We start from the raw sequence: 26,153 nt of genomic DNA on the forward strand, positions 1-26,153 counted from the left end.
GTCATCAGTTCATGAATTGCATCCAAAAATGCTGGGTTAGACTCCAGCACTTCAGGAACCATGACCTACATAAAAAGAGCTTAAAATTGGGCCAGTGTCACAGATAGATGTGTAGATCAGTCTCACTCCCCAACAACTTTTAATTTTCAATAATTTGCCCATTTTGGCTAATGATTGTGGGAGAAAGTGCAAGAGGCATAACACGAAGGACCCCAACAGTAAACAAAGTCTGACATTTTGGTTGGACTGGGAGGAGAAAGAAAATCGCACAGGATTTGATATAGAACCAAGTGAGCTGGGTGTAGAAGTACCACTAACGTGATGAGCCATGGCCATGACATCAGATGACAACCTAGCTATAACGTCGCTAACACCAACTTTACCGAGGCAATACTGGCAAAGCAGTAAAGTGCAATGGAAAAATGACAAGAAGAACTACTGAGAAAATAAATTGGCTTTGGAAATTTTAATTATAAAAAAATAGCACAAGGTAAACGCTTTTGTAATATACAGATTCCATTTCTGCACATACTTTTTATGTATAGTGTGACTTGTGAGTCCCTGTTTGCACCCCAAAACATGAGGCTGAGTCACAGACACAGCAGTTAGGCATGGTCGCAGCCAGGTTAGTGGCCAAGTAATCCTGTTCCCTGCATTTATAATGTTCCTTGCATCACCCATTGAAGGCAAGTGCTTATAGTGAGGTCGCAATCAGCTCAGATCTGCTTTAGCTGTGAGCCGCTGCCGTGTTGGGAGCCCGCGGTTGCCCCAACAACTGATAAAACTGTGTTCCACAGACACAGCAATCGCGTTTTAGCACTCGTATTGATGTGTCATGCCATTGGAGGGAGTCCTAAACGAGTTTAAAAACCTTACAATAGTTTAATTTTAAGATCATTACATTTCTTTTATTGTCCTGTTTCTATTGTTACTGTGCTACAATTTTGTTTATTCTTTTAAACCACTGATGTCTCCATTTTGTGTATCTTTGAATGGTGGCAGCTATGTTGTTGCTACCCTCTGGCAAACAGAAGTTGTGGTGATAATGTCATCACACTGCTGGTATTAAAGATGGAGGCACACCACTAATAGCATCCTAGTTGTTAAATAATATGTCTAACCTCATCATGTGTAGCTGGAAAAAAGTCTTTGCAGGCTGTTCTTTTTCATTCTGAGTTTCTGGTCTGCATATAGACTTTCGACATTTTCAGTTTCATTAATTTTTTTTGGCATATTTCTGACTTTGAATTATAGACTTTTTACCTTAGTACTTTCTCATTTACTTTGCCTTTTTTAGGTTGCCATTTCCATCTAGCAGAATAAGTGGAGGCGGTAATGTGGTTACCTGAAGAGTATAAGCAACCAGATACTTTTTAGACAGTGTCACTAAGCTGTCCATTACTCAAAATCAGACTGACGAAAATAAGCACTTGTTAAATAAAATCACTGACTTTTAAAACCATGCATTAAAGAATAATTCATCCATTGTTATAACTCCTGTACCCATTGAAGTAATCTATTACACTTTCTTCATGAGGTTGTTCTGCACCAAAGTACTGAAAAGGCATGAGTGGAAACATGGAAATTGACAAAGCCCATTCTTTACTGACACTGCTGAGTGATAAGCTTCAACTGATGAATCCCAGACTGATTTGCGGCCAACAGAAAAAGATGCAGATGTTTGAAGTTCATTCAGTGTGTGTGTCTCCCAGCTACAGAACAGGAATTATTGAGAAATTAACATCCAATATGAGTTTTTGTAATTGTAAGTGCTTGAAAATCACTAAACCTGAAAACTCTTATTTGTCTAACATGAAAAACAGGCATTTTCTGAAAGCTTGTCTTTATTCTAATATTAGTTTTCATGAGCAAATAAAAACTAACTACTCTGATACATAGGACTTCACTTTAAAATGAAGTTTCCTGTGTGGCATTGGAATTCTACGCAGTACTATACAGTATGCTGGAGTATATTTGCGAGTACACATGTGTGTATATATAGTGCCTGCCAAATAATACAAAGTGTACACAATGATAATTTCCTCCTATTTGGGGCTCATCAGGTGTACACACTTTTGGTCCCCTTGCAGGGATTGAACCTTGGATGTGCATAGGTCTGATCACAATCTAATACTTGGGTGGTTACCTACCGAGGTTCGACCCCTGCAAGGGGAAGCAAAGGTGTGCACATCTGATGAGCCCCAAACAGGAGGAAATTATTGTTGTGTACGCTTTGTATTATTTGTCAGGTACTATATAACATGTTTATGATCTGCTTCTTGCAACTGAGAGGATGTGGCAGATGTCTGGCGACTGGCCGACCAACCACAAGCATTACCTGGTAGATAACCACCCAAATATAAGATTGTGATCAGACCTATGCGTATATATTTATATAGAGAGAGACATTTCTTTTTTATTGCTTCCACTCTTTTATTTATTTATTATTATTATTATTATTATTATTATTATTATTTTGTTTCCTTTATTTTTTTTTTATCTCTGTAACCTGTTCATGTTTCCTTTCAGTTCAATTCCTTTATTTTATGCATATTATTTTTTTCTTTCTTTTTTCCAACATTCATTATTAATGTTACTGTTTTTCAAGTCATTACTAACATTACAATCTGTTTAGCATTAATCAGGGTTACTTTTTATTCTCTGAATATTGCTACTATAGCATAGGTGTTTGTTTTAAATGTTTTTTCTTAGAATATTAATTCTACCAGTTTAGTTTGCAATAGGTAATTTAATCCATTATTCTTAGCAGACATTTTATATTAAATTTATTTGTACACAAATGTATGGTTTTGTTAAAATCAGAATTATCTCCATAGATATCTGCCAGAGGCTTCTATGTAACATTTAGAGCATATTGTATTTAAGGGGAGGGTGAGTTTGTGTGTTGCACACAAAAACCCCAAACCAGAAGGATAAAGAATTAATCCTTTGTGTAAAATGGATGATGAATATGCAAGATTTATTGATTTCAAGAGAAATGGAGCAAATACTTCTTAGAGATGCCAACCCATCAAATACATAAAGTATTTCAAATCAATAATGTAGAAATCAAAAATGTAGCTAGATCTAAAGTTGTTGACTATAGAAAGAAAATCAACCTACTTAAGGAACATTACAAAACTTTTTAGAAAAAAAAATGAAACTCTAAAGATATTATTAATAAAACAGACCTATCACAAATTGAGAAGCATCATTCATCAATCATCTAGATAAACTGTCAATACTTTGAAAGGTCAGATATTTTGAAATCCCTATTAAACAGAAAAGCTTCTGGTGCAGACTGCCATCCAGCAGAATTTTATATAAAATTATCTTTTAAATTAGGTCCATTGATGTTAGTGTAAGCCATTAGAACTTTACCTAATTACTACTGATGTTATGTTTCTGGCCAACATTACACAGAATAGAAAATGTTTTTTCTTCTGTTACATAGTTTTATGTTTCACAAAATTAATGTGGGTTTTCTCAAAGGCTGGCAGTTATTAAATCTTTACATTGTATTTACTATGTAATATATACTGTAGATCTGTCATAACAGGGTTCCAAGAGCTATTCATATCTTCGGATGAAGGAAAAGACTTAGACACAAGTTGAATGGGGCAATTTATTTACAGTTTTTTTTTTTGTAAATTAGCTTCCTTCCAAGACAAACATAAATTTTTATCATCCCTAAAGGTAAACCTGATATTTGGAATTTTAGCATTTGAATATTTAGAACATATTTTCTTGCTATTAATGACTGAATCTCAGATATAATCTGTTACCAAATTTCTTTTGCAGCCTGCAAAATGAAGACTTTGGTATAAGTGGCCAGCTTTCCTAATCTTCTGTGACTGTTTACTGTAAGTCTCATAAAGATATAGAAGCATTTCCAAAGTATACCAGTGCTTTCAAACCAATGTACTTATACAGTAACTATGAATAGCAATATTAAATTAGATTTTCAGATAATGAATAGAAGTCACCTTGAGATAAAATACACTCATCCTCAGTATGTTCAAAGCAAGGTATAATTCATTTCAAAACTGAATGCTGCATGAATTTAAAATATATCTGGGTCAAGGCGTTACTTATGAGGGCTTTCATCAGACACCTGCATCACTATATCATATGCTTAGACCCCACTGGAACAATATCTGTTTGAGTATTTTTTTTAACTGTCTTGTGATCGCAGTAATTCATAATCCTCTAGTGACCCTGTTTGTAATAGCATCAAAAATATTGATGGATTCTTTAACATTTCTCCTTATTATGTCAATGGTAGGAGATCTCCCCCGGTAAGCTGTGTATACATGAAGCTGTGGGCAGACGTTGAAGTATGTTTGAACATGGAAGTTTCAGGTAAAAAACACTAGACTAATCAATGATAACATCCCTACACCTACACAACACTTATGAATGACATAAATGGCAGGAAATAATTTTACAACGTAGTTGGCATAATACTTTTTTCTATGAGATTATTTGAAATCAAAACAGGAAAAAAAATCATATGTTATGTGTATCTTGTAGTTATATAAGGGTATTTAGCTGGATATTAGCACCACTGTCTAAGAAGGTATAAATAGTTTGCTGAATAAATTAACAATTAATAATAATAATAATACATTTTATTTTTATAGCACCTTTCCAATGCTCAAGGTATGTCACAAAGTCACAGAAACAACAGCAGGGCAGAATATTGGATACAAATATTTTCAGCACAGAACACTGAAACAGATAAATACACAGTATACAAAGGTAATAAACCAGAGTAAAATACTAAAAAGAAAAACCTGAATAAATAACTTAATTTGTGATATAACACACACACAAATTATCCTGAGAATCTGGACAGAGAGGTAAACTGAAAGAAGGGGCAGAATGTTAGGTTAAGGTAAAAGCCATCCTGAGCAGATGAGTTTTAAGATGTTTTTTAAAAGAATGAATGAAGTCAGCTTATCTCATTAATTTAGGGAGTTCATTCCAAAGTCTGGGCGCTATACAGCTAAAGGCCCTGTCACCCATAGAGTGTAGGCAGCGTTTCTCAATCTTTAAGTATTTGTAACCCGAGCTTTCATAACAGTTTTAATCGCGCCCCCCCTAACATTTTTTTGAAACCCAAATAAAATTTTTTCCTATGTTTTTTGCTGCCGATACACCATTACAAGTTTAAAATTTTCCTACGATTAGCAAAATTACGCCACATATGGCAACATTCGCGCCCCCTTTTTTGTTACCCCCTAGGGGGGCGCACCCCACAGTTTGAGAACCGCTGGAGTGCAGGTTAGTGTGCGGCACAACAAGACTGCCAAAATCAGCAAACCTTAGTGGGTGAACAGGAGCATAGTGATGATGAAGGTCACTGATGTAGTCCAGTGCGAGGCCATTTAAAGGTTTGTAGGTTATTAATATAATTTTATGTTCTATCCTGTAAGACACAGGTAGCCAGTGAAGGTGAAACAGGATGGGTGTTATGTGCTCACTGTTGCTGGTCTGTGTATGGACTCTTGCAGCAGAGTTTTGAATCAACCAGAGCTCTTAATATAAGATCCGAAGGGGCACCTGCCAGTAGGGACTTACAATAATCAATGTGGGATGTGATAAAAGCATGGACAAGTTTCTCAGGATTAGTAAAGGAGAGGAATTTGCAAACATGGGATATGTTATGGAGGTGGAAGTGAGAAAGTTTCCTAACATGGTTTATGTGGTTGGAATAAGAAAGGGAAGAATAAAAAATGACACCAAGATTCCTTGCATTAGAAGAAGGTCTGTTGAGATTGTCGCCAAGAGTGATTGAAAAGCACATTTTATTAAGTTGAGCGTTAGTGGTAATTTGCAGGAGTTCAATTTTTTGCAATTTAATTTTAAAGAGTTACTGTACATTATGCTCCATCAAGGTTTTAATTTCACTGAGGCAAGTTGTGAACTGAGAAAGCTTTGATGAATTTTTACTTTTAACATTCAAATAGAGCTGAGTATCATCTGCATAAAAATGATTACCCAATCCATAGCTACGAATAAAATGTTCAAGGGGAAACATACAAATACAGAAGAGCAGAGGGCTGAGGACAGAGCCCTGAGGAACTCCTTGTGTGACTGGTGCTGAGTTGGATCTGCTGTTACCAAGACTAACAAACTCCTGCCTATTAGTCAGATAGGTCATAAACCACTGGAGGGCAGTGCCAGAGATACCCAGCATGTTCTCCATTATGGACAGTAGAATGTCATGTTTGACCGTGTCCAATGCTGCACTGAGGTCTAACAGAATTAATATGCTGTTTTGCCCAGAGCCTGCTACAATAAGCAAGTCATTGGTTATCAAAAGCAGAGCAGTTTCACAGCTGTACTGAGCTCTGAAACTAGACTGAAAGTGTTCCATCAAATTATTAGAAGTTAAGTAGTTGGTCTTCTGGGAGGCCACAACACACTCAAGAACTTTTGACAGAAAAGGTAAGTGAGAAATAGACAGAAATTTGTTAAGATTGTCAGCCTCAAGACCAGATCTTTTTAACATTGGGGATACAGAAGCAATTTTAAAAGTGGCTGACACAAAGCCGGTGTCAAGGAACATATTTATTATTGTTGTAAGAGTCAGGACTATGGCATGAAGGCAGGAGTTAAGAAGTGTGGTGGGGATGGGGTCTAGTATGCAAGTAGATGGCCTCATCTTTCAAAGCAGGTCATTAACAAATGCAGATGTGACTGGTGAAAATTTAGAAAAGGAGCTGGATAGAATCGGAAGACAGGGAAAGATATAAATGGATGATGAATTTATGTTATTTGAATTATTCAGATCTTTGATTTTATTGCAGAAAAAGTGGAGGATATTTTCACAGTCTTCGGTAGAGGAGGTGATTGGGCCAGATGCAGGTTGATGTAGTTATTAACTACGGAAAACAAAACCCTTAGGTTATCATGGCTACTGATCAAACGAGGGGGAATGATGAAAATCTTGAAAAAATTCACAATGCAATTTACAGAGATCGTCATCGGAGATAATTTTGAAGGAGACTAAAGTTTCAGTAAGTAAAAATTATTAAAACAATTTTTTTTCTATTCCAGTTATTTTTGGGTACCCCCTTGTATGACCACCAGAAAGGGTAGGAAAATAAACATGTCCAGCAAGGACAGGTATTCATTTACAATACAATACAATACAATTTATTTTTGTATAGCCCAGAATCACACAAGAAGTGCCGCAATGGGCTTTAACAGGCCCTGCCTCTTGACAGCCCACCAGCCTTGACTCTCTAAGAAGACAAGGAAAAACTCCCAAAAAAAAAAAAACCTTGTAGGGAAAAAAATGGAAGAAACTTTGGGAAAGGCAGTTCAAAGAGAGACCCCTTTCCAAGTAGGTTGGGTGTGCAGTGGGTGTCAAAAAGAAGGGGGTCAATACAATACAAAACATTTCTCAGTTTACACATGGGAATATCAATATGGATGTTGAAAGGTCCAAAATTAATAACTCTCTGAGAAAAGAAACTTAAGTGGGTTAATAGTTCAGTCAGATCAGATATGTAAGACCCATTGTATTTTGGGGGACAATACAGAACAACAAGTATGACAGGACCAGATTTCATTATTAGTTTACAAGCCAGATGCTCAAAACAATAGATAATCAATTGGGATTCTTTTGATGTTTAACTCAGATCTAACAATTACAGGGACCCTTCAGCCTTGTCTTGAGATGCAAACCTCTGGGAAGTAAATGTATTCAGATGGTGTTGCCTCCATAAAAGGCATTAATTCCTTTTGTTTTTGCAAAATTTCAGTTTCACATAGCGTGAATTCTGATAGCACTGATCCTTTGTCATTCAGAGCTCTTATGTTAAACAATGCAATATTAGCTAATAAGGGATTGTTGTGCACAGATCCATAACCAGTGTTTATTTTAGAATATTGCAAATTTGGCACTCTGATGATTTTATTTCCACAGTCATGATGACAATGGGATATTCTTGAACAAATACTGCCAATGAACTTTCCATTTGTACCCCAGCGGTGGTGGCAACCTGACCTGCGATGTCAATTTCGGGCACCAAACAATACCAGTGTCTTTAAGGACATTCCAAAAAATGTCTTCTTCAGCTGTTCCATGATTCATTTTTAACTCATATGCATCTGTTTTGTTAATGTTTAATAAGTTTAATAACAATTATTTAATACTCCATCAAAACAGCACTGTTCTAAATTGAATCTGCCACTGACCCCTAGACACGTCATGCCACAGTGCCCACTGTGCGGTGTCTGATACTTGCATTTACTCTGAAAAATTAATATCTGTTTCTATCAGTTCTGTGTGCAGATTAACAGATAAGAAATTCCAGTTAATTGTGCTTGAAAAAACTAGAGTTTTGCCATTACAGTATATAATCTTCCATGTTAAATTGGAATATTTCCAAAAATAAAATCTTCAGATAAAAATAGATATATTTTTTACCATAGACATAATCCTGTGATTTTTATTTATGTATGTATCCTCAGGTAAAATGTTTCTGACTTACTGTAAATAAAGGCAATCTACCATAGCAGGTGACTTTTCTCTGTTTAAGAAAAAAATTGCTGCATTCCTCCTGATATGACTAGTTTCTTGTACATTCTGCTTTTCACTCATGTTTATATCATAAAGCAGTAATCTCTGACAAAGCTCCAATACTTATGACATTTTTACTAGTTTAAGTATAGCCACAAGGGGATTTAATAGCCTGCTCCAGCTGTCATTGGATAGTGATTTTGTTAAATATGGACATTATATCCTTCATTCAGGACACAAATAATACTTCTGAGATTTCTAAAGCTTTACTCTAGGAAACTGAAAGACTATCTGTGTAGTCATGTTATTTGGTTTCAGACTATGTGACAACATGTTGTACGGAAAATCAGAAGAATCTTTCTGCTGTTATTATTAACCAAACTGATGGCCATGCATCTTGATACATAATTAATGTTTAAAAGCTAATTTTGATTAATTTTTTTCCCAGCAAGCTGATTTTATTTTAACTGAACCATTATGCACTACAGTTGTACAAATATCATTACCTTCATTAAGATCTCACATTGAACTAGTGGTGGTGTATTTCACTGTTACCTTAACTTGTACTTCACTGCATGACCCTCAAACACATTAAGAAATTCAAGCAATTAAGCAAATGTTCTGTTTTAAATGTTATAGAAGTTTGATTTCCTTAAGTTCTTTAAGATGTTGAAAGTTACCCAGCTGACAAGAGGTTTTCTGGAATGGAGGCAGGACGGAGCAAAGAAAAGAACCAGTATAGACCAAAAGAAAACCCCACAGTGGTGATCTGCAGGTTTAATCGGTACCCCGTAACTGCTTCATAGGGAGGCACCTAAAAATAGTTGGTGACCCTGTAACGCTTGTCAATAGAAAAGATGATCTCCAGTCAGAAATGTAACAGAACATGGTCCAGATTGGAGAAAAGGTGGGAGTAAGAATAGAAAACACTTTAGAAAATGACTTCCCTCTAACCAGTTAGACAGCATCATATGTTTGTTGAACTTTAGAAGTGGTATTGTTTTTCTCTTTAGGAGACTTCCTGACAGTTCTGGCTGTTTAAGGACTATATGGAGGTCTTTGGTTCTAAGATAGTAAGGATTAATAGACTGATCCCAGGATTTGGAAGGAGAATTTGGTTAAAATGATTTAGAAGAAGAGCTTGGATGAAGAAACTGGAAAGAGAGGTGTGGTGTAGACTCATTGGGGCATTAAGTTGCCAGGATCAAGTGAGACCAAGGAAAGTGAAAAGACATTGCTTTGGCATGGAATTAGAAGGCTGGGAAGGTGGTGGGAATACCTTTGCTGCCAGATGGCAGAGTGTTTTTTGTTTATTTTATTTATTGATATTTTGAGTTCTGCCTTTTTATGACATCACCTTCTGTGTTTTGAAAAAAAAACACATGCCTTTTTATATATCCTAGTCTCCTTTGTTTTATTCCTGAAGTGGAGAGATCCTGAAAAGCTATTTCTTTTAGAATTGAATTAAATGTAACAGACAACAAGGTACTGTACATAGATAAAGAGGAAGAAAATAATGAATCAAAAAAGTATTCCACTAAGTGAGTTTAAGTGTGTGTAATTGTGATGTCAATGGGCCCCAAATAATAAGGTTTTTCAATATCAAGGCCAAGGTGGACCAGTTCTCTGTATATTTCAATAATACCCATTAATTTGAGATGTGGACAGTTCTAAGTGAATTTAATTAAAAAAAATAGAATCATCAATTGTTGAAAGAAGCTTAGGGGTTTTTGATTGAAAGGTAAAAAATAGTCTGAATTAGCATTAGCCGCCCTAATTTGGGGTGTTCATAAGATAGCTAATTATTTACTTCATGAGGTGAAAGTGCATAATAAATAAGAATACTTGTATAGAATATTTGCAATTGTAAAATGTCTGCTTCAAATTCAATGTTTAAAGTCTACATTTTCTCAACTGTAACAGAAATTTGTAATTTTTCATCCTCTGATAAAGGTCCAAAGAAGGATAGCTCCCTAGATCTAACATTAGACACATATAAAGGAAAGACCTGTGTGTGTATGGAGATGTCTGCTCTGCTCACGCTCAACCACAGCCACTAGATGACGCATGCATGCAATTTTACATTTTTTCAGCACTTACTGTACACGCACCTCACTATAAAAAACCTGTATGCAGCAAACACCGCCGCGCAATAACAATGTTGTGCGAATGACAAGGAATGAATAGACACAACCTTGAAGGGAAGCAAATGCCGTGGCTTAACAACGTGCAAGTGAAACACCTCAGCAATGGAGGGCAAGGCTTGAAGTTTTCACTAAAAACATTGTCTATCTGGAGGTATTTTCTCTAGACAAAGATTAATAGGACTCCTATACCAGTGAAACAGCTAAGATATGGTATCACCAGTGTCTTATTATGAAAGTCAGTGGCGCAGCAAGCACAGGTGGGTCCACGTCCTCTGCACTGGGTCATTCTTAAGGGTTTGCTGATGCCTCTCCAAGTTCACAAATATAGTAAATCTGTAAGGGAGTCTTCAGGTTGTTTTTTGTCCCGAAGACCACATGCAGCTAGTAACAACATATTCGTAATCACTAAATTTGAAATAGTCTAAAATGATACCCCACATGCTCATGTTTGAAATTTGTCATTTTAACCTTCTGGGAGTGGCTCTTAGAGGGCTATGACCACCAGTAATAAATCAAATATCAAAAATATCAATCATGGTCAGCAAACACGAAAGAGCATAAAAACACAGTCCACATTCCTATATTACCAATTGTGGTGTTATGGGTCCACAGCTCTCGCAGCAAAGGCCAGTTAAATAAATAATCACCGCGCTCGCGGCTTAGCGAGGGGGCGTGGTAACTGTAGCAAGCCGCAGGGTGGTCTGAGGTGTGGGCGTTTCTGACCTAAGTGCACAGGTGAGAGACTGCCCACATCCGTGATCGTTCCTGTGGCTAATGGGCTGCAGCTGCCATGTCCTCTCCGCATATATAGAGAAGCGCGAGCAGGTTAAAGGGAGAAAGAAGTAAAAGGAAAGACAGAAAGAAACGGAGGTTCAAGCAAGCAAGCGAGCGAGAAAAAGTAAAAGTCGGTGCGGGAGAGCGAGCGAGTGCAGGCTCGCGTGCAGCTGTACAGGTAGCTTGGGTGTTAGGCCGACACCCGAGGAGTAGCAGTAGTGGTCGCTCCCGCAGAGTTGATTTTGAAGGGCGGGAGTGACCGGAAGGTGGATGACTCTCCGCATAAGGCCGCGGGAGTTGGGACTTGGGGGTGTGTATTCTCCAGCGTGGGCGCCCCGGTCGCTGTGGAAACCAAGTTGCTGTCTGGAGGAGCCTACCGGAGCCAGGGGTCGGTGAGGCAATCCAAACAGCTGAAGCAGGACAGTGTAGAGAAGGTCAGCTGCATGTAGAGCGACTCTCCTGTTGAGAAGCCCAGATGGGAGGAGCAAGGGGGGCCGCCAGTAGTAGAAGGATGCACCGGCTTTTTAAAAGGACAGCTTTCTGCATGGTTTTAACCTCTATGATTTAAAGATGTTTTCTAATGGATTTTAACCTCCACTTCAGCACTAGTTTTAAGGATTATTTATTTAATGAAGTTAATGAAAGAACTGCATAGCACTTTAACTTTGAAGACTGCACTGTTGCACTTTGGATTTGTTGTTTGAATAAAAGCACTTTGCACTTTTATACAAAGGGCTCCCTAACAGCCGATGGGAGCGTGGAGCAGAACCCGCATCATCACACCAATACCGAAGTTTTCAAAGTTTTGTGAAAAAAAACAACTTTGGCCCTTCATATCCTATGAAGGATGAACCACTGAGGTCAGTTGATGTGGCTTGCACAGCTTTGAATCTTACTGGCCATTTTTGTTAAAGACACCTTTAGTTTTACTCTTTATCATAAGAGTTTAATTTCCTGCACAAAATATTGTTAGAAAATGGTGTAAACACGAGGGTGTTTCGCACCTAGAGGGTCAAAAATAGGAGGGAACCCCAAAAAGCTCTGTTTTGCATAACTAGAGTTCAACACGTGTTGGATAGTATATCACATGTGGGGATTTTCTTGTAATGGTGAGTCAGGATGCACTAGAAAAAAGAAAAAGTGATTTCAAAGCATTCATTAATAATTCTTATGAACACAAAATTAATTTTGCTGCTAGAGTGCCAAGACGGAGCATTTCAAATTGGTTAGAGGTGAGCTACAGCATTGAAAGATTCAACAGAAGGAGAGTTTAGGGAACACAGGAGGGCAGTGTCAGAATATACAGAGGAAGGTACAGAATAAACCAAGAAAACAAAGATGACTGAGTGAATCAAGAGAGAAACCCATGAGTACTGGTCAGCTCTACACTCACTGTTGTTTGTGGGAGCCTCTTGATCCCACAATCGTCAGTAACATAACCGCAAGCCAGGCAAATAAGGACTTACATAGCAAGGGTTATGTTTAAAAGTGCCACAGTGCTCTTATCTCTCTATTAAAAGAGTTTTCCATCGTGTCCGCATTATTCAGTCTTGACCATTCCCCTCCACACCACGCCCACAATTATTACTCTTACTGTGCACATCCTCTCTCTGTACCATCATGTAACACTCTCAGTGCTAACTCTCCCTTCAACACAGTTGATTATAATGGCAAGGCAGAAAAGCAAATTATCTTTTCAAGAACGTTCAATTTTAGATCACAATAGAAAAAGAGCGGCAAGAGCCAATAATGAACATCGAAAAAAGAAAATGAACAAAAAAGAGCTACATATAATAAAAATCAAGAACAAAGAGAATTGTCCAATAAACAAAAAAGAAGAAAATATCCCGAACAATATGTGAACAGAAATGCAAAAAAAGCAAAGTTTACAGAATGTACGTTAGAGGATAAAGTAATTCATAATATTGTATTAATAATAATATTATATAAGGCATTAATGTATCTTAATTTTTTTATTTTCCTTTTATTGCATTTTTACTTTTTTATTTCTGCTTTTTACTACGTTTTATTATTCATTGGTATTTAAAATAGTTGTAGCGAAATACTCAAGTAACTGATTTTCTGTCTGTAATAGCTAAGGAACAAACTGCCTACTCTGCGTACTCTTCTATATACAATCCCTTTAAATACAATCGCTTTCTCTAATGGAGAAGCGCCCCAACGACATTCAAGTGGCTAAGCCGCGTGATAGCGGGTGCCTATCACCCTCCCTCAGGGGTTGGCAAGCAAAGCAAGCTAGTTTAGTATTAGGAGATGGAGCTCAAACTGTAGCTAGTCAACACCCTGGAGCATTAGTCTTGTCTAATTGTGTGTCAAGCAGGGGTGCATGCTTTCTGGGAGTTTGTTCTTTTTAAAAATACAGCTCATAGTCTGAAGCTGGATATATATCCCCTTCAGTAACCATGGTGAAAATTTAAGACAAGAGAAATATGTAACTTGCTTTACAATATAGGCTTTTGCTCCTAATATACATTGTACTTTTAATCATTTATATGTACAAATACAGCTAAAGAGAAGGCATTGAAACAGTGCAGGGGTTGTTCGGTGCTTTCATGATGTTTTTGATGATTGCGGTTCCATGTTTTGGTAGAGTACAGGAGGCATTGACTCTACCAAGAACACATTTGTGTAGTTCAAGGCTTGAGGCATCCTGACAAGCTTTAAATACCTACACTTTTAGCATATTCAGTAAGCTATTTGTGATTAATACCAGGTATGGGTAACTACCAACTAAGTTTTTTTGGATACGCTATAAAGACTGTGCTCTTCTAAGACCCCAATATAGCACATTCACTTTTGTGAACAATGCATTTATTCTAATTACTTAAGGTCCATGCCTGAAAGAATTGTCATTGCTTCAGCTGCATGCATGTATGCTAAACAAGTCACAACGTTATATAACTATTTTTTCAATTTTAGTTACATCGTGCCTCTTAATTAGGAATTTTGTATTTTTTTTTTTTGCATTAGTTTTCTGAATTAGCAGTTACTGAATTAATAGTTTTGTAGCTCCTTTGCTTGTATAGGTTACCTTCTTTTTCAGAGTCTCTATGTAAAAAAAAAAAAAAATTTAATAAAATAGAAATCAAAAGTAACCTTTTGAACTAAGTTTTCTATAATAAAAGCTAGCTTGTTCAGCGGACCAGATTCTCCGTTGTATAAAATAATGATTGATTGGCATAAGAAACACCAAGAGTGAAGTTAAATCACCAAGAAGAAATCAGCCTGCTTCCCAACATATGCCCTTACATTACCGGTAGGGTGTAGCACTGATGGCACGGATGCCTTAAAGGTTGCCTTAGGAAAAAAAGGTTATAAACCCATGATTATTTATTAGATGAACATGTACAGTAGATTTGGTAGCACTGTTACAAGTTCCTTTACTCTTCTCTATCTCATCTTTACATGATGCAAGTAGTACCATAATGACAATAATTGATGTTTTTCAAGCTTCCTGGCCTTGTGTTAAAGTAATTTTCTAGTTCATTATTTAAGCAGTTCAGGTAAAACAAAGTAAAGAAAAATCTAGCTCAATTGGATGTTGTGTTAAGACTATTATTCTGGCATGTACACCCTATAAGATGCTGTTGAGACGGTGAGTACTTAAAATTTCTTGGAGTGACTATCAGTAAAGTCGGCACAAAACTTTTCAGCTCTTGACAAAAATGCTCACTAGTGCCTTTAGCTCCTCAGATGTCTTAGAAAAGTTTGCATTTCTCCATTTTCTTCTCACTAACTTCTGTGTATGCACAGTAGAGTCCATCGGCACCGACTGCACAAGTAGATTCAGGGACAGTTTCTTTCAAATGTGTCTTTGTTGATATTGTGTCCATTAATTGTACTATGTTTACTATCTAGTATAAACACATGACAATAACCTTGAACTATGAAAATTGACTTACTACTTTGTCGTGGTGCTTTTTGAACATGAATCACCATCTCAATGTGTTTTGCAAACTCAATAAATGACAATAGATTGCACGTGTATTTTTGACAACTGGACCACAGGCAGGTTAAACTGATGAGTCAGATGTAGCAGATTTATTAATTTTGTAGAATATTTACCTCACTTATCTGATATGGCTATGGCTGATCATTTTTAACATGTCTGGACACCTAGAGTTGGACGGTATGCAAGAGAGATGTATACCGCAGCTACAAGTTATTTAATTTTGCATATTTTGGTGTTGTTCTTCTACATATAAACTGTTTATTACATTCTTTTTTGAATACCATTCTAAAAACAGCAGTCCTGTGGTCATATTTATGTTACTAATATTTATTTAAAGAATTATGTCCATCTGCCATAAAATGTGTTTGAAAGTAATACCTTTAAGGACCTCACTTTAGATATTCAATTTTTAGTTTAATAACTAATTTTTTTTAACTTGCAGCAATGGACACTATCATGTCATTAGCAGTATAGGCCTACAGGTAGTTGTCTTAAATTGTGATTTCTGTAGCTTAACCATTACCTTAACCATTCCATTTGCTTTTCATCCCATTAAATAGTTGTGGGGTGATGATGGTTCTTATCCCATCATTATACTTACTTACTTCAGCATATATAAAGTTCTATATTAACTTAATATGTACATTGTTTGGATGTAGGAAGATAAAATTTAAAAGAGCATGGCAAGAATTCAGTGGAGATAGAAATGAAAACAAGAATCTAACCCATGTCCCTGGATATTTTTAGGCACCAGCTTTGGACAATAATGTGTCACCCCATCTCAGTGACAGTTCAAACACATTCCCTCAAGGCTAATTTGAAATCACCAGTCAACCTACCATGCATGTCAATTGAATGTGGAAAGAAAACTGGAGGACCTGACAATAATCCATGTAGTCTCAAAGAGAATGTGCCAGGACCAAATAAACAATAACCGGGTGCAGGATTTAAAACCAAAATGAATGATCTGTGAGGCTGTGGCACTAATAATTCTGTAACCATACTTCCTATCTTTACCATTTCTGGGTTTAAAATGATCATACTCATTTCCAAGGCTTTTAGACAGTGAACCAATCTAATGGATTCTCCATTTTGATATTAGTATTTTTCTTTATTTTTGCTTAATTGGTAGGTAGATTTTCTCCAGTTAGTGATATGGAGCACTCTTTCTTATACTGTAAATATGTTACAGTATAGACAGACAAAATGAAGTAGCAGCCTATCTTCCTGCTATACTTTGCTTGATAATGAATATTTAAAGAAAATTATCCAAAACTTTTAATAGTTTGTCAGAATCGTAATAGTTATCATGAGTAAAATAGATAAAAAGAATCAAAAACTATTACCTTCTGCCCAAGGATTGAATATGATGTAGACATCTCTTTCAGGTGCTTTGGGTGTTCTCCGAATACCATATGGTGTCATAACTGCTACATACATTCGAAACTTTCCAACAATACAGTCAGCATTTGGGCACAGAGATAAGGTGACTGACTTATTTTCATTTTCAAGCAATGTACTTCTCCATTTTCCTTGTTCTTGTTCTTGTTCTGGCATTATTGGAATATAAGTTCCTTTGCTCACTTGAGGATAGCGACCTGATGAGCACAAAGTTTTAGAATTATAGATTCTTATACATGGTCATTATGAAGTACAAAAAGAAATAACATTCTCAAAACTGGGTAATGAAGAGCCTATATAAGGTACAAGGTAGTAAGCAGATATGGACAGAGGTAAATAATGTGCACAAATATGATCAATCAACAGTCATTGAAATGTACTGATGTTTACAGTTTAAAAGCAAATTAAAGTCACTAGAGCACCACTATAACAATACACCAAAAACAAATTATAAAGAAATATAAGCATTAAGAACAACAAAGAAAAATAACACTATTAAATAATGCTGCAGAAAAATAGATTGATTGTAAGTGGAAGCCTGTTGTTAGAAGAAGAGCTATAAAATAAAAATATGGTTTTAATTCTCTCTTTGACATTGCAAGTCATATTCATTGAGGAATTTGCTTGGACAAATGCCAGCATTACCACCTTGGCTTGAGTCATATCTAATTTAAGGATCTAAAGACTGCCACTGCACTCAAATGAAATAGCTATGTAAGTATGAAATAAGACATTACGGAGTACATTTTAATAACCTCAGCATGTAGAAGTGATGCACGTTAAGATGAGCTATGAGCAGCATATTTGTTTTCATTGTATCAGGTCTCTGAAATCAAAATTACCTGCCGTTCAGATTGCTTTTTCACTTGTGCTACACTCCGTAACAACTGGGATATGCATATGGTTCTTCAAGTTTTTTATTCTTTACAAAAAATCTCTCATTATGGGCAGACTTTATTTTACTGAAAATTCATCTGGCATTATATTGACAAATGCACTGTTCTGACACAATATTGTAGTACTAGTTCTTCAGCACTGTTCAAAATTGTTGAAGAGGCATGGTATTGCAGTGAATACACTTAACATATTGCATTACAGAAACTTCTGCGAGCATGTCCTGAAAGAACTCTTGTATCTATCTCATTATAACAACATGCTGCAGGGTTGATTGATGATGCCAGATTGTGATGGCGTGTGTGTTTGAATGTACAATGGGCATCTCTGTAACAGTAAATTCCTGCCTTGTCTCTGCTGCTGCCAATATAGGCTCTCTCAGAATACCCAATGAGATAATAAGACTACAAAAAAAAATCAAAAGGCAAACAAAAGTTTCATTCAAATATAGTATTTAAGTCAAAAGACTTTTACCTTTATATACAGTATATAATGTATCTTTTTGATATTAGTTTATTTGCAAACCATTTCAATTCAGTTCAAGGTCACATTGGCTAAAGCCACCCTGGAAACATCCGATGCAAGACAGTTTCATGTAAACTTCCACTCTCTCATACAAGGTCAACTTAGAGTCTCCAAGCAGCCTGACAAGAATCTTTGGGACACAGAATGAAAGTAGGTGTATTTGGAGGAGAAAAAAAAACCAAAAACCTCATACTGGAAAATGGGAGAAATCCAAAGTGACAGTGAGTATGCCAGGATTCACATTGTCATGGGTTATTTTAGTGTTGCAATAAATTAACATTTATATTGTATATATGGAAACATGGTATACACTTATAAGGGTTACCTTAATAGCATAAGAGTTCATTTAAAACTGGTGACTTGACTGTGCAGGTTCAATCCTTATTACAATAAGATGTAATCCTTGCTTACAATATGATGTCTGTCATAAGTGTACCCTTCACGTTTCAAGGGCATGTATTCCACCAGAATTTAAAAAGAAATTCTTCAGTGAAGGTAATAAAGGTGCACCAAGATGATTAAGCAACTATTAATGGTAATTGAATGATAACTGAGATGACCTACACAGTTTAATGTTGATCCCTTGGTGGTAAGAGCTAAAATAAATGAATAGAAAATAGATGATCTAGCCATAATTTGTATTGAAAATTTTGACTAATTATCTTGAATGCACCAGATTCTTGCACATAAACAGGGTTGTCCAATATGACAAAGGCAAAAAGTATTAGCAGCATGGGACAGGATGAGAGACTGATTGTTGGAAATCCACAATCGTAGATGGAGTATTCCTTTGCACAATAATATGGAAACATGAAAGTCACAAGCACAGTTAATTCTCTGGAATACTTAAACACAGGAAAACAGTCTGGAAAGAAGCATGTTTAATTCCATCAAGGTGCTTTAAGGCACTGCATGGGAATGCCCAATCATTGCCACTAGAATTATATTAGCAATTTGCAGCATGCAGCACAGAAGCTGCTAATGACACCCAAGGTGATTAAAAGAAAATGTGATTATTGGTGTACTTTATCAAGAGCCCAGTACACCTTGGATTAGCAGCCACATACTATAGTTTTGTAAGAGATTTTCTGAATGGTATTACTGAACATCCCTGACAGTTTTTCATTGGTACACTTTGTTTCTCCCAAGGGAAACATAATTAGGTAAACTTTTTTTTAAAGTTAAAACATAAAATATTTTTTTTTTACTAAATAACCCACATTCTTTAATGAGACAGTACCATACTAAATCAAGCAGTAGTTATTCATAAGATGTTATCTAATCACTCAACTGCTGCAACAGCCTCCAAAAACTGTTTGTTATGCTTTACTGAATTATGCTATACAAATGAACAGACCAGGGTCAAATTCTCTCCACTCCATCATTAAAGTTTAAATAATATGTTCCTTTGATGCAGGTAAGCTGACATGACATACAGTAATCTCGCATTAAACAAATACATTTGCAAATGCATGGAAATGTTCCACTGAAAATATAATAAATCCATATATATAATGCAAAGCTCGGTCACTCGCCAACAAAATCACTGTTTACCATTTACCATACCATAGGTATCCACAACAAAAGGACATTTCCATATATCACTATTTAAGAGTAAAACAAACAAACAAAAAACATAAAATAGAAAAACTAAATATCACTGCAGTATCCCAGAATAACAGATCTTCAAGTTGTAGATGCTTATACCTTATTTTTTGCTCCAACAAACAAGATGAACTTAACACTTGCAGAGGCAATTAACATCAAATCATCTTCTCTTCCTGAATTGTACCAGTAATCTATCACCTTAAAACATTTGTATAAACAAAACAGAACAGCAGGAAATGCAACATATGACTAGGAATTATCAAATTAGTTTACCTCTTGGTAAAGGGAGGACTGCAGAGGTAATAAAAAAAGATCAGAAACTTTGAGCAAAGTTGTCCATCATGTGGAGAGCCAGTCAATCAAATGTGTGTAATATCACATGTCCCAAAGCCCCACGTGGAATTTTCACATAAAAATATAGCATGTCTGATGGACGAGAAACAGTGAAGACAAAAAGGACAGGAGAGGGTGAAGGCAATGTCAGAAGACAAGACCAAGACATGTGTGACCATTTCATCTGAGCATCTGCGTAAACATCTTATGAATAACACCGATCACTAGATCAAATGCCACCCCAGGACAACTTCCAATCCTTGACATTCTTCATAAGCTTTTTCTAAAGGTTAACCCGCTGAATCCGAACACAGGGTCACGGGGTCTGCTGGAGCCAATCCCAGCCAACACAGGGCACAAGGCAGGAACCAATCCCGGGTAGGGTGTATATACTGTATACTGTGTGTGTATATATATATATATATATATATATATATATATATACAGACTTTGCTAACTATATTTTCTTTTATACTTCCTTGTACTGGTGGTATTATTCTTTAATAAATACCATGTTGCTTTTAAACTTCTATACTTTGTCTTTATATCTTAGAGTAATTGCAGTAATAAAGTAAATATTAAGAGCACGCAGAGCAATAGGATGTTGACATACACTCTGTCTTGTGGGGTTTATCAGCCTGAGGAGGGGAGCACCATCCAATAGAAGGAACAGTACTTGTAAAAGTAAGACATCATTGGTTGGTAAATGGCCTGTAGCCAAGGATGTTGAGCTTTTGTATGTTTAAATATATTTCTGGAGAACTAAGCAATGTTTAGGTCTGAGATATACTGTATCTAAGACATCGTATGTTGTTTGTGCTAATGATAAGTCTTGTTAAGTGCTAGGAAGTGATGGGCTGTACATTTGTCATTTATACAATACTTATGTGGTTAGGGTCTGTGTGTATGTGTTTATTTACGCATGTGTGTCTTAAACTTAAGGTGCAGGAGTAGACCAATCTGGTAAAGAAGCGGATGAGTTCACTTATCCCAGGAAAACACATCTAGATCCTACAAGAAAACAAAGGTAATTCAAGGGTGATAGCACAATAATACATCCACAACATCTCAAAAACACTTTAATTGATTTGGTTGAAATATAGAAAAAAGAAAATTAGCTGAACCAATTTTTTGTCAATAATTGTTTTATTTGTTGAGATTTATTAATATTATGCTAACACAGTTGCTCTGTGTTGTGCTGATAGGGGGCTTTTTACAAATGAAGTATGTAGCAGACATAACTGACGGGCACGCGAAGAGCAGCACTAGCCAATAGGGTGAATGGTTGACTTAAGAATGAAGCAGTGTCCTGGACAGGAAGAAAGAGACATGGTCACGTTTAGAGTGTAAAGTCAAGTATGAAATTAAAGGAGAAAGTTCAACAAAGCTCAAGTAAGACATGAAGCTCAGTGGTTAGCATTCACACTATAAAGCGACAGTAAGACTGCAGGATGTCATGGCTGTGAAAGGTGGTGTTGCTTTACTAGAAGCAAAAAGGGAGTGATAGAGAAATAGGGCATGCAGTTGCATCCTCAAAACCAACACAAGCTGGAAAATAGGGTATCCGTAATTGTTTAAGAAGCCTCCATAACATAGAACTGGATGTTACTTTCTTCCACTTCATGGACTAGGTAAAACAACCCTAAAAGTAAAATATTCAATTCTTTGCATGGGTCACATACATGTGTAGCCAGTAACTGTTATTGCTGTTTGTAATAAGTTGAAAGTAAAACACAATTCAGAGTTAGCACTTTATTCTATGCCTATACAACAAAAAATAATACAAGTTTGATCATACAGATGATGAAGAAATACTTGAGTCAATGATGTAAACAAGTCATGTCATGCCATTTTCTAACCTGCTTAATCCAGACCATGGTCGCAGTTGCTGGTGCCTATTCCAGCAACCATAGGGCATGACATAAGCAAGTGAAAATTGTAAACATCTAATAATAAAAATAATATATAGTCAAATTTCACATTCTTACTGATAAACCATTTCAGTTTGAAACAATACATTTTCTTGTAAAATTGTGTTTTTCAATGACCATTAACAAAAGCCAAGGAACTAGGTAAAGCAGAAATTGAACTAAAGTTTTACATATGTGCAATTGTGTATAAGAGTAAGCAGCTGAAGTGAGCCAATAGTCTTTCGTATTTGTCTGACACCTTTATCCACACCAACTTACAACATTTATTTTGCTTTTCCAATTGGAGGAAAGGCAGGTAAAATGACCTGCTCATGGTCACACCATCCCAGTAGTGGGATTTTAACCAACAGCCAGGGGGTTTGAAGTTCTAGGGTAAAAGCCTTAACCACTGCACCACACTGCCTGTCAATAATATTAGCCCTGGGTAAAAAATACAAGTACTTAGCTACATAGTACTTCTGATATACAGTATCCAATTAACTGATAGCACTATACTGTAACTGAGGCCCATTGTCTTTCAAAATTTCCTGAGCATAGCTAGGCAACATAGCTAGTTTAGGCATATAAATGAAATTTCATTTACAGGGAAGAATGTCTTGTTGGATGTATGTAAATGTGTTCAGCTTGAGAAGGAGGAAAGATTTTCTATTTGTACAAATAAACTCCAAAAAATCTATCAACTATGTAGTAAAACATCTGTTCATTTTCTAAGCCTGCTTTTTTCATAGTAGGGATTGGGGAAAGCTGGAGCCTATTATCCCAGCTAGCATCTTGCACAATGCAGAAACAATACCTGAACAGAGCACTGTGGTGAAAACACACACATCAACACCCAATCAGCAGTCATCCTATCCTGCATGTCTTTGGATGGTGGGAGTGCCTTGAGGAAACACATGTTGAGAACATGCAGACTACATGCAGGGAGTACCCAAGGCTTAAACCCTTTTCTATGTTGCACAGTTTTGACAAGTAATATTCATTCAAATTAGGAAACAAATCTTCACATTCTAATTATAACAAAAACTAATTGTAGCAAATTGTCTCACAAATCCTTTGGTTGTGCAGGCACACTTCATGTTCTCTCAAGAAAATGTAACAATAAGAAAAAATGGCCAACAATGAGAAACTAGTAGCATATTTGTACACATATGAGTATATTTTGCTCAAGCTGTGACACAAGGAGTATCATATATAGTGTAAGTGTATTGAGAAATGTCAAGAAACATAGTGAGAAAACCAACAAACTGAAATTGTTATTGTTGTAAAACAAGTACATAACCTGTGAGGTTATTAATCTGATTTTAATTTTCAGGTTTAAGTGAATTATATCAAGAAACCTAATCCATCTCCCTCTCCAAAACACTGGGAGGTTCATTGTTATTTATGTTATGCCATCCATTATGTATTTGAAGGCCATGGTAGTCCAGTGTGTAATGGTTATACAGAATTAACAGCCAGTATTTAAGATTCATAGTTTCTTTGGGATAACCCAACAAGTGTTTCTAGATTTGTTATCATTATCATCAGTCTTGCACATTTGTCAGGTATTTATATCAAAGGCTACTCACAACATGAGTGTCTTGCACAGCGTCACCTAACGAGCCAGCTTGTAGTGTTAGAACTGGCAGTCATATGGCTTAAAGTCCCATGCATTTTCCCCTTTACCTATAAAGCCTGTATTTTAGGATGATGTATCTATTTTTTGCTAAACGTTTCATCTTACCCAGTTACAATATTTCAGTGTTGTATACACTTTTAAAAATAATGGTTCCTTATTGTCACTTTACTGGGCTGTCTGGTTCCTAACAGAACTTGACAAAGAAGCATTTTATCCTGAGAAGGCTTTTTTTTTGCTTATTAAATTGGTTCTTTGGGCTTTGAAAAGGTTCCTAATATGTGGACAAAATAAAAATGTTTGATATATAGTAAGCTACTTAGCTTGAATCCAACAGATCAAGAATTCCTGAACTTAGCCTGTGTTGGTATATGCAGCAAGAGTCCTTTTGAAACCATCAACCCATTGTTGTTTCATAAGTCTGTTATTATCTATTCATGGTTACTTATGGAGCCTGTTACAGATCTATTTAAACACTTCTTTCTGGATCCTTCATCTTGATTGTTCTTTTGGAAACCAGAAATGGATACCTGCAGTAGCAGAGAACCACTTTTGTGTCATTTTTGTTAAGATTGTGGCTTGGATGATGCATTTAAATGCATTTATGCACTTTACAATGGCTGACCCTGTGTTCTGACCCCCAAAAGTCATGCGATAGAACAGTTTCCCCTCTGGGAGTAACAAAGTATATCAAATAAAAAATATAAATAAATAGCACAATTTTGTTTGTGATTTGTCCTGTCACAATTACTGGTGTTAGGAGGTGGCCAGAATTATGACAAAGAGACTGAAGCAGTATAACAGAAGCATGTGCTTTGATCATTTTAGGAACCTAATAAACAGACATTGTGAGATTGTGAGACTGAGGGACTGTGTGTCAGAAATGGTGGTGTCTAATACTGAAGCACCTAAGGGAACTGGCCCGTCTCCCTTCCTGTTCTACATTGCAGCACAATATCAGCACTTATTATCTACAGAAATTTTCAGATGGCTGGTCGTAGACTGCATTAAGAATGGAAAGTCAGAGTACATGAAAGTCATGGAGGACTTTGTTTTGTGGTGCAGGGACAACAACTTGCAGCTTGACATCAACAAGACAAACAACCAGGTGGTGGGTCTCAAAAGTGCCAAAAAGCCTATGAGACCTGTCACCATTCTGGGGTAGGACGTGGAAGTGGTGTGCAGCTACAAGTACCTGGGGGTTCACATAAATAACAAATTGGACTGGTTTGAAAACATTGTGGTGCTATACAAGAAGGGCCAGAGCAGACTGTACTTGCTAAGGAGACTCAGGTCTTTTGATGTATGCAGCAAGCTGCTGGAAATGTTCTACCAGTCCGTAGTAGCCATTGTGGTGATCTACACCGCAGTTTAATGGGGAAGAAACCTGAGCACAAAAAATGCACAATGCTTGAACAGAGTTACCAGGAATGCCTGCTTCATCACAGGGTGGACCCAGAACACACTGGAAGCTGTTGTGGAAAAGGGGATGATGGCAAAATTGGATCCAATAATGAAAAATCGCCTCCATTCTTTCCAGGAGGTGCTCTCTTTGAGCACTTTTAGCCACGGGCTCATTCCACCATGGTGTGCTAAGAAGCAACTCTGGGGGTCTTTTCTGCCCTCTGCTATCCAGCAATTTAATGCTTCCACCCAATGTACTCATTATGTTTGTTTATGTATTGATTAATTGATTGGATGTATTATTTTTCCTGTGAGTCTGTATTCTTGTTTTTTTCTGTTGCTGTACAAATGTAAATTTCCCCATGGGATTAATAAAGTTTATCTAATCAGTTCTAATCTAATATTGTTAAATTGTACAGGCACTGATACATACACAATAACATAGTAACAAAGTAGAAGTTGAAACTATAAGAGCCAGCACCACTTCACCATCCTTGGTACCTGACTTAAATCTGCAATAACAGACAAGCCCGTCACCTTTGCTAATGATACATTTTTTCAGTTACTTGTACTATTTATGTCAAGTACAAAGTCAAGAACCAGACTTTCTACTTACAGGTCTTCAAAATAAACATTTCTAAACTGCCTGAAGGTGAAAACATACCAGTGATAATGACAAAAATCTGGGGAAGTATGGATTTTCTATTTACTGCCTTGAAGATCTGTCTTTTTCATGCTGAATTGCTTTTTCTTGAAATTTAACAAAGGTGGAAGTTAGTTATTCACACCTTTGATATATATTATACTTTTGTTTATCTTTCCAATCTCTATACATTTTACAAAAGCTCTTCAAATTTATATTTGTAGATGCATTTAAACCAAATGTACCTTAAAATGAATTTGCAATGATAAATTCCACAATAGATCATCAGCTATTTTGCATTATGCAGATATTAAAATAAATTAAAAACTGTCATATTTATATTTCATAAAACACCTGCATAAATAAGGT

General features: G+C 36.4%; 1 protein-coding gene across 4 annotated transcripts in view; it reads right to left on the bottom strand.

Annotated features, from left to right (window-relative positions):
- The window catches only part of LOC114653566 (coagulation factor XIII A chain-like), a 252,900-nt gene that overhangs the window by 181,873 nt on the left and 44,874 nt on the right, over positions 1-26,153 (bottom strand). For 3 of the 4 annotated variants that reach the window (XM_051929077.1, XM_051929078.1, XM_028803954.2), the window contains exon 4: positions 16,777-17,028. In XM_051929077.1, the coding sequence (XP_051785037.1) occupies positions 16,777-17,028 (252 nt within the window). Of the gene's footprint in view, positions 1-16,776; positions 17,029-20,131; positions 20,260-26,153 lie in introns of those variants that run through there. The other variant, XM_051929079.1, reaches the window with a different exon arrangement.

This window comes from Erpetoichthys calabaricus, chromosome 6 (assembly GCF_900747795.2).
Source record: "Erpetoichthys calabaricus chromosome 6, fErpCal1.3, whole genome shotgun sequence".
Classification (NCBI taxonomy): Eukaryota; Metazoa; Chordata; class Cladistia; order Polypteriformes; family Polypteridae; genus Erpetoichthys; species Erpetoichthys calabaricus.